The following is a 13,064-nucleotide window of genomic DNA, read 5'->3' as shown; positions in this document are numbered from 1 at the left end:
AATGAATAAAATATGTCAAAGGGTAATTAAATTCCACTGGTAGGTTACTTTGATGATTGCTGTAAAGTTCTGGAATTGTCTTCACCTTTTGGGAGAGAGCAATTCTGGCATGATTCTTCTCTAAGAAGTCTTGACCTCATATGATGTGTATCTTTCAAAGGGCCTAAACAAAGGCAATAGATTCAGAGACAGGAACCTCTTGAGGTTCAACCCCACTAGTTGAACTTTTTAGTATTCCAAAGCAGAGCTGCTTTACAGGAGTGTGTTTGAACATGGAGAGTGTGACTTAGGACTGGAAGAGATTCGTCCCCAATCTGGAGTAATATTTCTCCAAGCCGATCAAGAGGGAGGGTTGGGAAGAGCCCCTGTGGTCCTTTGGAGCCCTGTCATTGAGAAGTGAAAGGAACATAGAAAGGCAGGTTGGAAAACTGAAGGTGCCTACAGCACCTAAATTTGTAACAATCTCTTTTTCAATTTCCTGGCTCTTTTCAATAATAGAAGAAACCAGGGTGGTTTGGGTTTTGTTTGTTGTTGTAAGTCGTATCCAACTCTTTTGCGACCCCATGGACTGTAGTAGCCCTCCAGGCTCCACTGTCCATGGGCCTTCCCAGGCAAGAATATTGGAGTGGTTTGCCATTTCCTTCTCCAGAGGATCTTTCCGACCCAGGGATCAAATCCATGTCTCCTGCATTGCAGGCTGATTCTTTACTCTGAGCCATCAGGAAAGACAGGTTTTGCTTAGGGATCTTCATTTGCTGTAGCTGAAGATTAAGAATGTTGATGTTTTTCCTTTTAGGTGACTCCTTTAGAGTGAGAGAAAGCTGGCTTGTCAGATTAACTAAATCAGGAGTGGATGTGGTTTTCCATTCCATCCTGATTCTTTTTACTGGAAGAAAAGCTCTCAGTTTAGCCCATTCATAAATATAGAGTTTAAAGTTACCAGGATAGAATCAACATCTGAAAGAAGAAAAGAATTTTCTCTAAAAATAATCTGAAGTTGATTTTAATAGTTATGACCAGTTTCATCAGATTTTTGTGTGCAAGCCTGAATTTTGTCCAATCAACAGACTTAGGTAAATCCCTAGGAATTGCCTGATGAGTCACCAGTGATTGCTTGAGCCTGATTAGATAGTAAAGTAGCAGGCTGCTCTTTCAGTTGTAATTCTAGAAACTTTTCAGGATATTCTCAATTAGCAGTTTTCATCCAGTAGTGGGTCTGGCCTTCACCAACAAACTTATGAACTAGCTGATATAAGTCAGATAAACCAAGTAGATAAGTCTGAATGACTATATTAAATTCCTTAGTAATTCTGTGAGGATTTTTTGTTACTTTGGGAAAATCTTTGACTATGGTTTCAAGGAAAAGGGAAGTTTGGCAAGAGAATTAGTGTGGGGGGATTTAGCATATAAAGAAGGTGTAGGTGATGTAAGATCTTCCCTGGAGGCTCAGCGGTAAAGAATTTGGCTGCAATGCAGGAGACCCAGGTTCAATCCCTGGGTCAGGAAGATACCCTGGAGGAGGAAATGGCAACCCCCTCTAGTATTCTTGCCTGAGAAAATTCCACGGACAGAGGATCCTGTCAGGCTACAGTTCATGGGATTGCAAGAGTTGGCCACAACTTAGTGCAACTAAACCACCACCTCCGCCAGGTGACATAGAGGGAAGAGGAATATGGCACCAGAGGCAGGTCCTGAGACAAAGAAGGCAGGGAAGGAGCATGAGGTTTTAGAAGCATTGGAAGGACTAATGTTGAAGCTGAAACTCCAATAATTTGGCCACCTGATGCGAAGAGCTGACTCATTGGAAAAGACCCTGATCCTGGAAAAGATTGAGGGCAGGAGGAGAAGGGGATGACAGAGGATGAGATGGTTGGATGGCATCACCGACTCAATGGACATGGGTTTGGGTGGACTCTGGGAATTGATGATGGACAGGGAGGCCTGGCATGCAGTGGTTCATGGGGTCACAAAAAGTTGGACGCAATTGAGCGACTGAACTGAACTGAATCTTTCTTTGTTTTTTCTTTTTCTTTTTTTTCTGCCTCAATTCATCTTAAACATCTTATTTTGCAAAGAAGCAAATTTAAGCTCCTGATAACATTTGGAAACCTGAGAATACCAATTAAAATAAGTATTACATTAAGTTTCTGAAAATGTTGGATTATTATCCAGTTTGGTTTTAAGAAAAATGAGTTTGGGGATTTAAAAAATTCCCCGTAATGGCTAGTGATACTCTAAATTACCTTTAGTTAGGTTGGTCCATTTGGTTAGAAATATGCCTGAGGAAAGACTATAGTTTTTAAATATAAAATTGGCCAGACTCCCTGTAAATGGGCATGCTCAAAACTTTAGATAGTAGGGATCCCATTTCTCAAAGATTTCTACCTAGAGTAAAAGGATAATTTTCAAATAGCATAAACATCTCAAGCAACTCAAATAGCTCAAACAGCCTGCAGGTCTAATACCAGCCAGTTCAGAAGGAACACTCTAGTTCTGAAGGTCTGCTCAGTACAGCTCTAATATAACAGCCCAATTCAAAGGGAATCAGGCCAAAGGCTTAATAGCACAGTGCCAATAAAATAGCCCCTCTTCCAAAAGGAATTGAGTCAAAGGCTGAACCCACACAGTTATAATGAAGCAGCCCCTGATCCCAGTGGAATGAACCAAAGGCTAGCCAATTCCAGGAGGAACAGCCCCCACCCCCTGTTCCAGAAGGAATCCTGCCGAAGATGGGCACAGTTCCAATTCATGAAGGCCAATTTCAAAAATCAGGCAGATGCCAAATAAGTACTCGCACACATACAGAACAAAGTCTTAGCCAGAAAAGAAGTGAAGTGAATTCTCTCAGTCGTGTCTGACTCTTTGCGACCCCATGGACTGTAGCCTATCAGGCTCCTTTGTCCATGGCATTTTCCAGGCAATAGTAGTGGAGTAGATTGTGATTTCCTTCTCCAGGTAGCCAGAAAAGACATAGTCTTAAAACAGATCCCCAGTAAAGACTGGAGGGCTTCAAAATGCAAATAGGGCAGAAGCTTACAACTAGAAGAAAGACTAACTCTTAAATCCCAGGGCTGACAAGAAAAGCAGTGAGCAGCAATGGGTTCAATGTGAGCATCACACTTGTCTACCATCACTAACCTGGAAATCATCAGGGATCTTCTCTGGATCTCCACGCAGGCCACCAAAATGTTGACTTAAATAGACTGCCAGCAATTTCTCCAGTAGAAATGGGTTTGCTTGGGGTCAACAAAGAATTGCAGTTTGGGGTCTACAACTGTGGCGAGCCACATGCCAGTCCCCCCACAGCAAAGAGAGAAGGACTTTTTTTAAGAAGGGAAAAGGAAGGTGGGAGCATATAGTAAACAAAGAGTCTGTTGGAGGACTTTGAAGAGTTTGAAGTATAGAGGCTTTTCAGGGACTGAGTTGTAAGAGTCTCTCTGGCTGAGCTCTTGCCAGGCAAGGAAAGCTTTTCTTCTGTTGGGCTCTGCTATTGTCACAGTGCATGACAGCTCCCCTTTCTAACTTCCCGGCGCTATTTTAATTGAGGTTTCTGTTTGTCAGTTTTACACTATCCATCTCCTTTTTTCAAATTGCCTTTTCTACTCTGTCAGTTTAGATCTTTGTAACCTCTCCCCACCCTCATTCTCTCTATTAATCAACATATATTCCTCTTCACTATGAAATGGAGCTTTGAACGTTGGAGAAATATGAATCTCAACTCTTCAAGAATCTTCAAATGTTCTATATTGTTTTCTAACTTCTTATATTATCTCAGTTTATCATTTGGGGCATTCTAAAATGTAATCTCAAAGTATATCAGCTACAGTGATTCTTAACCATGGCACATCATCAATAAATATGTGCATATACCTATACATACAAAGAGTTGCATATAATTTTATGCACAAGTCTTAGAAAAATACCCCTGTTCTGTGTCCTCATATCCTGCCAGTCTACCACACATACCTGAAATTCCAACCATATTAGACCACGAGAAACTTGAGGACTGACAGTTTTTATGCAAAAACACACCCTCATACACCCCATGATGCTGCTACTGCTACTGCTGCTGCTGCTAAGTCGCTTCAGTCGTTTCTGGCTCTGTGCAACCCCAGAAACAGCAGCCCACCAGGCTCCCCAGTCCCTGGGATTCTCCAGGCAAGAACACTGGAGTGGGTTGCCATTTCCTTCTCCAATGCATGCAAGTTAAAAGTGAAAGTGAAGTCGCTCAGTCGTGTCCAACTCTTAGCGACCCCATGGACTGCAACCTACCAGGCTCCTCCATCCATGGGATTTGCAAGGCAAAAGTACTGGAGTGGGGTGCCGTTGCTTTCTCCACACTCCATGATACTATCTCAAATATCTCCACCAAGTAAGTCAGCCCTTAGAATGTCTCTCTTGAGGTCTTTCACAATGTTTTCATTCTCTCTTTACCTGCTACCTGTTACCTGTTACCTGGATAGCTTGGGAAACATTTGGGGAAGATAAATATCATTTTTCAGATTTTAGTCTCTGCTATTCTTCCTAAAGTAAATTAGTTTATTCTGGTGGAAAGTCATTTTTCCCTAAAGAACTTGGGTTTTACTCATCTTGATGAAAACAGGTTTCAATTTTATTTAAATTTTATATCTGTTTGACTCATGTCAACTCAAAAGGGTGTTCTTTGATGTCTTTTGATTTCTATTTTCCAGGTTTCTTGAGCACAGGGGATCAGGCTGCAAAAGGAAACTATGGACTCCTTGATCTCATACAGGCTTTAAGATGGACTAGTGAGAATATTGGATTCTTTGGTGGTGACCCCTTAAGAATCACTGTTTTTGGATCTGGCGCTGGGGGTTCATGTGTCAATCTGCTGACTTTATCCCATTATTCTGAAGGTAACCGTTGGAGCAATTCAACCAAAGGTATTATGCAGGTTGCAAATTTTGACAATTTTGGTGTCTGCATGCCACCACCATCAGTAGTATGTGATGCTCTGTATATATTTCTGTTTAAACTAAATGTTAGAGTGAACTCAATAACTGTTTCAAACTTTGTTTCTTCAGCTTCTCTATGCATGTTTAAATTTTTGTCAAACTCTTTTCTTTGTTTCCTGTGGAGCTTGGTATGGATGCCCTTATAAGCACATTTCAGAATAATTAGCATTACAGTAACGTTTCTCTCCTCCAAAGGGTGATTTTGGGGAAAATCAAAGATGTTCACATTTCTGTTATGTTGATTCAGTAATCAAAATCAAAGACATGGATTTTTAAAAAAATTATCATTTAATGCAAGGCTTGTATATAATCCATTTTCTAGATGGTAAACTTTTTTAACCCTTTACTAGTATGAAGATAATAAGGAAGCAGTTGTAAGCTAGTTCGTCTGAAAACGTCATTTTCACTTGTCTGAGTAGAGGACAGACGTTTGATTATCTTGCATGCATGATCCAAAATTGTCAAAGCATTAAGGTCACTAGTAGAGCTTTTGATTAAAAAGAAAAATATGTTTGATTTTGTTCTTTTTCTATTTTCAACTCCAAAAATGTTATTTTTCCCCCCTGAAGCCTGTCAAAGCAGCCTGGAGCACTGAGGCTGGTTAAATCCATGAGATATTGTTTTTGTCTCCATTTTCTGGCCTTGACATCTTTTTTCCAAAATGCCTGTGCAAGGCTTATCATGCTGGTCTTTATGAACTCCCATTTTACCATGAGTTTAGTCACCCATTCTTATAGCATTATTAATTTGAAATATCCGCAAGAACAGTGGTGTTTTGTTGGAGAAGTTTGTAAAGTGAATATTTTCTGTCCATTATACATACAGAATAGATAGGAAAAGATAGGATACATATCAACATAGACCATCTTATGTTTTCTGCTTTTCCATTGTCAGTTTATAGATATTAAGAAAGTATACACTGTCAGTTTTAAATCATGAAGCTCGTCAGTTTGTAAGACTAAGTTTTAGGATATGAGCACCAGACACAGAATATTTGTTTTTGGCATCAAAGACACATTAATGTCAAATTTCAGAATAACAGTCATTAAATGAGTTTATATATTTGGAGGATCATATATTATTATTGACTTAATTTGTAGACATACTTTATGTAATATCTCACTTGTATCAGTAGAGTTCTGATTTGAGATAACAAAATGACACATGTATGAGAACTCTTCCAAAGTATAGAGATTTTGGTCTTCAGTGAAATGACTTATTTTGAAATAATAAAGTTTGTTGTTTTTTTCCTTAATTGAACAGATTAGAATGTTCTAGCTTGAAGACTATACTAATGCCAGTACTCATCTAGGATAACGTTAGCCAATCTTTTCAGACTTCTTAGGGTCCTTTGGTCTCAAAGGGTATTTGCACTGATTTTTTTCTAATTTTTTTTTCTAAATGTAAAGTGAACATGGGTATCACAGCCATGTATTTCAGCCAGTATAAAACTAGCATTTTCTAAAGAGATGAATCAATTACTTCATCAGATAGTGTTGCTATTCATCAATCAATCAATGTGGTAAACAGTGGCAACTGGCTGTGTAAACAGGTGAAAACATAGCATTCCATCACACACACTCTTCAAGGAAATCTATCCATGCCTGGCTAGATAAATGTACTTATGTGTGATCTAGTTCTAAGCTTACTTCTAGTAACAAAGCTGCCTAAATTGACCAGGAGATGCTCAGAAGGGGTCTTGGAATCATCAGGCTAATTTTATCTCCGTTGCAGACATAGACTTTAAAGTTTGGGAACTTCCCAGAGCTGCAACAATTCTCAGGCCTGTAACAATAATGCATACTAGTACTCTCACTAGTGATAAAATATGTGGATTTTCCCAGTACCATTTAGATGGCATATTTCAGACTATATTAAATGTGATATATGTATTTTTTGGGTGTATTTAGTTAACATCATTAAGTCCCTATAATGGGAAAGAATCTTATAGATGTCTTATTTTAGCTATAAAGTTTTTAAGCAGTAAAATATTTCTCTGAGCCAATGTTGACAAGCACAATTTTAAAAAGTTATTCGTACTATAGGTATTCTCTTTGCTGTAGCAAACAAAATATTTTCATAAAGATGTCAGAAATCAAAACAAATATTTATTAGTATTGTTTGACTTTTTGAATATTTTATAATTATCTGGAAACATTACAGGCATTTTGAATACGTATATGTGTTTGTAGAAAAAAGAGAAAGCTTTGCTTCTAATTTAGTCATTACTTTAGCACCTTTGTGAAAAATAATTCTTATACGTTAACACATATGAATGATTGAGCATGTGTTTGAATAACTGAAATACAAAGCTGTGTTTGGAAATTGATAATAAAGGTAATTTTTAAAATAGAATAGATAAATTATATTTTAAAAATGAGAATTTTATTAGAAAATACCCTAATAAGTAAAATTCATTTATAAATTTGAATGGTATGCAGCTCTTATCAAGCTGCATATGGGACCATGATTTATAATTTTTAAATGTAATTAAATGAAAAGCAATGGACCATGTACTTTTCATCTTTTATGATAAAATATAGCAGTGCACGTTCAACAGTGGAAAAAGTTAAATCACCTCCCGCCCCCACTAAATCCTTCTGCTGATGGTTTTCTCTTTAACCTAGTGAATACACTGCAAATGTTATATCTTCCTCAGAAAGATGAGAATTCAACATACTGTGTCTAATATAAAGAGTTGGAAAGAGTATGTCTAAAGTGATATTCTGTTTTGTGTGCCTTTAAGGCCATCCCCAGGGTATTAGCAGATTCCCAGTCCCAGTAATTATGTAAACATATCAACAATTGTTTTCAAATAAATTCTGATTAAAACAAACACACAGAGCCATTTTGAAGAAAGATACATGCAGCCAAATTGGAGGAAATATCCTCAAAAGATAATACAAAGTCTGATGTAGAGCTAAAGAGGAGAGAGCCCCATCTGGTTGGCTGTGACAGTAACATAGGTGTTTACATGCTGAGCAAATGAATACTTGAGACTTCTTTTACCACTACTATTTCCACATTCTCCATTTCTCCTTGTTTACTCTTTTTTGAGACAGTGCACAATTTAGATCTCTTTCTTCTCAAAGCAGCTGCTACTGAAAGCAGAAGACTCTAATCCATCTTTCCAATTCATTGTACCCTGGGGATGAATTTGTGTACCTTCTCTTAAGCAAAAATGTCTCTATCTCCCTGTTTCTTGAGTCATATCTGGGTTTTTATATACACATCTCAAATATCAGATTTGATTGTTTTACCACAACATTATTCAAAGGTCATCTGAAATGTTTTGTTATTATTATTTTTTTTTCCCCATAGGACTCTTTCAACGAGCAATAGCTCAAAGTGGAACAGCCCTTTCCAGCTGGGCTGTTAGTTTCCAACCTGCAAAATATGCTAGAATGTTGGCCACAAAAGTTGGTTGCAATGTTTCAGATACAGTAGAGTTAGTGGAATGCCTGCAGAAGAAGCCTTACAAAGAACTTGTTGACCAAGATATTCAACCAGCACGATACCACATAGCCTTTGGACCTGTGATTGATGGTGATGTGATACCAGATGACCCTCAGATACTGATGGAGCAAGGAGAGTTTCTCAACTATGATATAATGTTAGGAGTTAACCAAGGGGAAGGATTAAAATTTGTTGAAAATATAGTAGATAGTGATGATGGTATATCTGCTAGTGATTTTGACTTTGCTGTTTCTAATTTTGTTGATAACTTATATGGATATCCTGAAGGCAAAGATGTTTTGAGAGAAACCATTAAATTCATGTATACTGACTGGGCTGACCGTCATAACCCTGAAACCAGAAGGAAGACGTTATTAGCTTTGTTTACGGACCATCAGTGGGTGGCACCAGCTGTGGCTACAGCAGATCTTCACTCAAATTTTGGTTCGCCCACCTATTTCTATGCCTTTTACCATCATTGCCAAACAGATCAGGTTCCAGCCTGGGCTGATGCAGCTCATGGAGATGAGGTTCCCTATGTACTAGGAATACCCATGATTGGACCTACAGAGTTATTTCCTTGCAATTTCTCCAAAAATGATGTGATGCTGAGTGCTGTCGTAATGACATACTGGACAAATTTTGCTAAAACTGGGTAGGTACCTAAGAAATGAAGTTTGCTATACTTTAGTAAAAATATCCTCTTAAGCACTTAAAATATACATGGTTTGTATCCAAATGATTTAATAGGTTAATGCCAGTGATATTTAAGTTCCTTTATTCAAAATTTATATTTGTGGTGTTTCAGAAATCACTTCTTTATTCTTACTTTGTAAAGCTTATTAAGAAAGTCTTTTATCTTTATTGCGTTACTCAGTTAAATTTATTTTGTTTCTTTTTTTAATTACACAGGATTTATTATTATTATTCAATAATGACAAGTTTTATTTTATAGAGATTTTCAGTTTATAGTACTGTATGCCTTTTGATCCTCCCAAGTACCTTGTGAGGAGAGCAGGTCAAATATCATAATTCCATTTTACATAAAAAGGGCCTTAGGCTATGAAATTTTCACATAGGTATATTCAAATATCCAGTATATAGCAGCATTAGGACTCCAATCCTCACCTGCCAATTCCAAATCCCAACTTTTCCCCATTGCTGTCTCTGCTATCTTGCCTATGAGAAAACTCACTTGTACTTGAATTTTTTAATCTTTGGATGTGTAGCAGTCCATGAGTAGAGAGAACAAGAAAGTGAGATTTACTCAAATTATGTTATCAAACATTTAACAACCTGCCTGAAATTGGAATTGCTATTTCTAAATTAACCCAAGTTATATTAAAACAGTCTTGCTGAGTTACCTTGCTGAGTTACCTCTTCAACTAAATGTTAAACTAGTGCTACTATGATTTTTTAAAAATAAAGCAAATTTCTTTCTCATAATTTCTCTTTTGTAGTGACCCAAATCAACCAGTCCCTCAAGACACAAAATTCATCCATACCAAACCCAATCGCTTTGAAGAAGTAGCATGGACCAGATATTCCCAGAAAGACCAACTTTATCTCCATATTGGATTAAAACCAAGAGTTAAAGAACATTACAGAGCCAATAAAGTAAACCTCTGGTTGGAGCTGGTACCTCATCTGCATAATCTCAATGACATTTCTCAGTATACCTCGACAACAACTAAAGTGCCATCAACTGACATCACTTTCAGACCTACAAGAAAAAATTCCATACCTGTCACATCAGCCTTTCCCACTGCCAAGCAGGATGATCCCAAACAACAGCCAAGTCCATTTTCAGTGGATCAAAGGGACTACTCAACAGAGCTGAGCGTCACTATCGCCGTTGGAGCATCACTGCTGTTTCTGAACATCTTGGCCTTTGCAGCCCTGTACTACAAAAAGGATAAGAGGAGACATGACGTTCACAGGAGATGCAGCCCTCAGCGCACGACTACCAATGATCTGACCCACGCACAAGAAGAGGAGATCATGTCCCTGCAAATGAAGCACACTGATTTGGATCATGAGTGTGAGTCCATCCATCCACACGAGGTGGTTCTCCGGACCGCCTGCCCCCCAGATTACACACTAGCTATGAGGAGGTCACCTGATGATGTTCCCTTAATGACACCCAACACCATCACAATGATTCCCAACACTATACCAGGGATTCAACCCTTACACACATTCAATACATTTACTGGAGGACAGAACAATACTCTGCCCCATCCCCACCCCCACCCTCATTCACATTCAACAACCAGGGTATAGCCAGATAAGAGAAACAAACTATTTTTTTGATGGATTGCAGTAAACGATTGCTGAAGATTCCTTGGCTTTCAACCTACAAGACTCTTACTATTTAAATAAGGAGGAATATTATGTGAATATACATATCAAGAACTTTGGGGGTTTTGAAAAAAAAAGAATTGTACATATATACACAAATCAACTTTAAAAGCGAATTTCAATTGCTTGAAGCAATTGTTCTGAATGATACTTTTTCATTCACATTCAAGAATTAATTTTTTGAAGATTTATGTTACATGATGGAATTAGGCATGTGGAACACCAAACAGGAAAGAACTATGTCTGAAATATAAAATATAAAAATTTTAAAAATAACCATGAATATGCACAAGGGACACACCAATGGAATGTCAGATAATTTTCACCAGTTTTTATTTGGAGCTGTTTTATTGTGTAGACCATATTTACATATTTGGATAAGTACACAAAGCACCAATGCTGTTAATGGCCTTAGCGGAGGCTCATGCTGAAATTTGCCAGTAAAACAAAGAAGTTTAAAGACTGGCAGGTACAACATTATCACATAAGTGCTGTCAGTATAAAGTTGTGGGGATAAAGGAAACTGGATATTTTTAGCACGATGTGCATGATAATTTATATGCTTGGTGGCTGTGCTGCTGATTAAGCCGTAATTAAAATTCTTCTCATCCCACTGAAGTTTTTAATAGAAGCTTCCTCCATCAATTGGCAGAAACTAAAGAAGAATTTAGGGGGCAAAAGTAATTACAATAAAATAATTCACAGTAGTTTTGATAATAGAAGGAATTAGTTACTAAATGTATCTGAAGAAACTATAGGCATAGTGGTGAATACTCGCTGATATGAATCCCAGAAAAAAAAAATTTCCTGTGTTTTTAATGTTCTTTTCATTCCCATCTAAATATTTTCTAGAAATATAACCCTAATTGGACATATGTTACAGAATCTATAATTTGCTGTGGTTTTTGTTATTCTGTATTTTGTTCCTTTGGGTAAGGTGAAGTGTGTCCAAAGAGTAACTTGCAAGTCTTTATGATCTGAGGATGCCCTAAATTACCACTCTGATTACAGTTCTCAGTTCATTGATTTACTCATGTTGCATGACAAAATGTTTACTGATAATAATTCAGTATAAAGTTATGTCCCTCCTCACGTCACTTATCTTTCTCACTGAGGTTCCTTCACTGGAATTTACTCACACAGTCTCAATAGAGTGCAACGTAGATAAAGAACCTAGAAGGAGCGTCAACACCTGGAGAATTGTAGTCTTACACGTACGTGTGATTTTAAATGAATATTCTAAGACCACAGAAAACTCTTCATCCCCTTGTTGTTTACCAGTAACAGTATATCACAGACCTTTCCAAATGTTTGTATATGTAATCAGATGTACATTTATATTAAAAAAATTGAGATGGACTTAAAGAGCACATCCTGATAAATACTTTCTCTCTTACCTGTACTATATTTCTATTAGACTAAAGTTATGTGATTTTTTTTTACATTTTTTCAGATGACTAGCAATTTTGATAGTTTGTAAGATAATGCAAAGAACTTTCTCTGACAAACTAACTGCAGTAACAGAAACCTTTCTTTTCAGTTACTCTTTTTCAAGAATGAAAGCTTATTATACAAAAAAAAAATTGTATACTACTTGATGGAAACAACTTTGTACATCTTGGCCATGTCATTGGTCATTGCGTGAAATAAAGATAATAATGACTATTAGTCCAATGCTAAGAGACATGATCTTTGCTCATTAAAGAGCTAAAATGTTTATTGCTGTTTTGTCTTTTTTTTTAAAACAAAAAAAAAGGAAAAAAGAAATGAAACATGACTGTCTCAGAGAGTCATTTCTCTAGACCAGTCGGGTTTTTGAAGACATGTAGTTAACTTCTACAGAAGACACACTGTGTATTTAAAGTCAAGTGTCATCTAAAATGAAACTGATGAAACATTAATTTTATTATGAATTTATAAGCCCAGGAACTCATGAAAAGTATTAGCATTGTATTTTTAATACCTCTTCTTGTGAAAGTGGTGTGGAAATAAAATGTGCCAATCGTTTTCAGTTAGAAACACACGGTCCAATTCTGATCATCAAGAAACAGGTCTACTGGAAATAAATGTGCAACATTTATGAAATACAATATCTAGGTTCCCAATATCAGGGTGATTAAATTCCCATAAAGTAATGGATAGAAAGTTATCATTCTAAGAAAATTTTAAAGTGCTGAGCAAGACTTTAAGCTAACAATAAAGATAAAAATCTTCTATTTTGAGGAATTTATTTACTTATAATTCCCCCTTCCAATTATTAACTATCAGTAA

General features: G+C 37.0%; 1 protein-coding gene across 5 annotated transcripts in view; it reads left to right on the top strand.

Annotated features, from left to right (window-relative positions):
* NLGN1 (neuroligin 1) overlaps positions 1-12,510 on the top strand; it is a 784,978-nt gene extending 772,468 nt beyond the window's left edge. For 3 of the 5 annotated variants that reach the window (XM_042234322.2, XM_060393549.1, XM_060393569.1), the window contains 3 exons: positions 4,692-4,904; positions 8,298-9,087; positions 9,893-12,510. In XM_042234322.2, coding sequence (XP_042090256.1) covers positions 4,692-4,904; positions 8,298-9,087; positions 9,893-10,715 — 1,826 coding nt within the window. In that variant the 3' untranslated portion in view covers positions 10,716-12,510. The remainder of the gene's footprint in view (positions 1-4,691; positions 4,905-8,297; positions 9,088-9,892) is intronic. The other 2 variants (XM_060393563.1, XM_060393572.1) reach the window with 1 other exon arrangement.
* Positions 12,511-13,064: the final 554 nt, after the last annotated feature.

The sequence above is a fragment of the Ovis aries genome, chromosome 1 (genome assembly GCF_016772045.2).
Source record: "Ovis aries strain OAR_USU_Benz2616 breed Rambouillet chromosome 1, ARS-UI_Ramb_v3.0, whole genome shotgun sequence".
In the NCBI taxonomy this organism is placed as follows: Eukaryota; Metazoa; Chordata; class Mammalia; order Artiodactyla; family Bovidae; genus Ovis; species Ovis aries.
The sequence above is the reverse complement of the archived record's forward strand: the minus strand, read 5'-3'. Positions and strand labels throughout refer to the sequence as shown.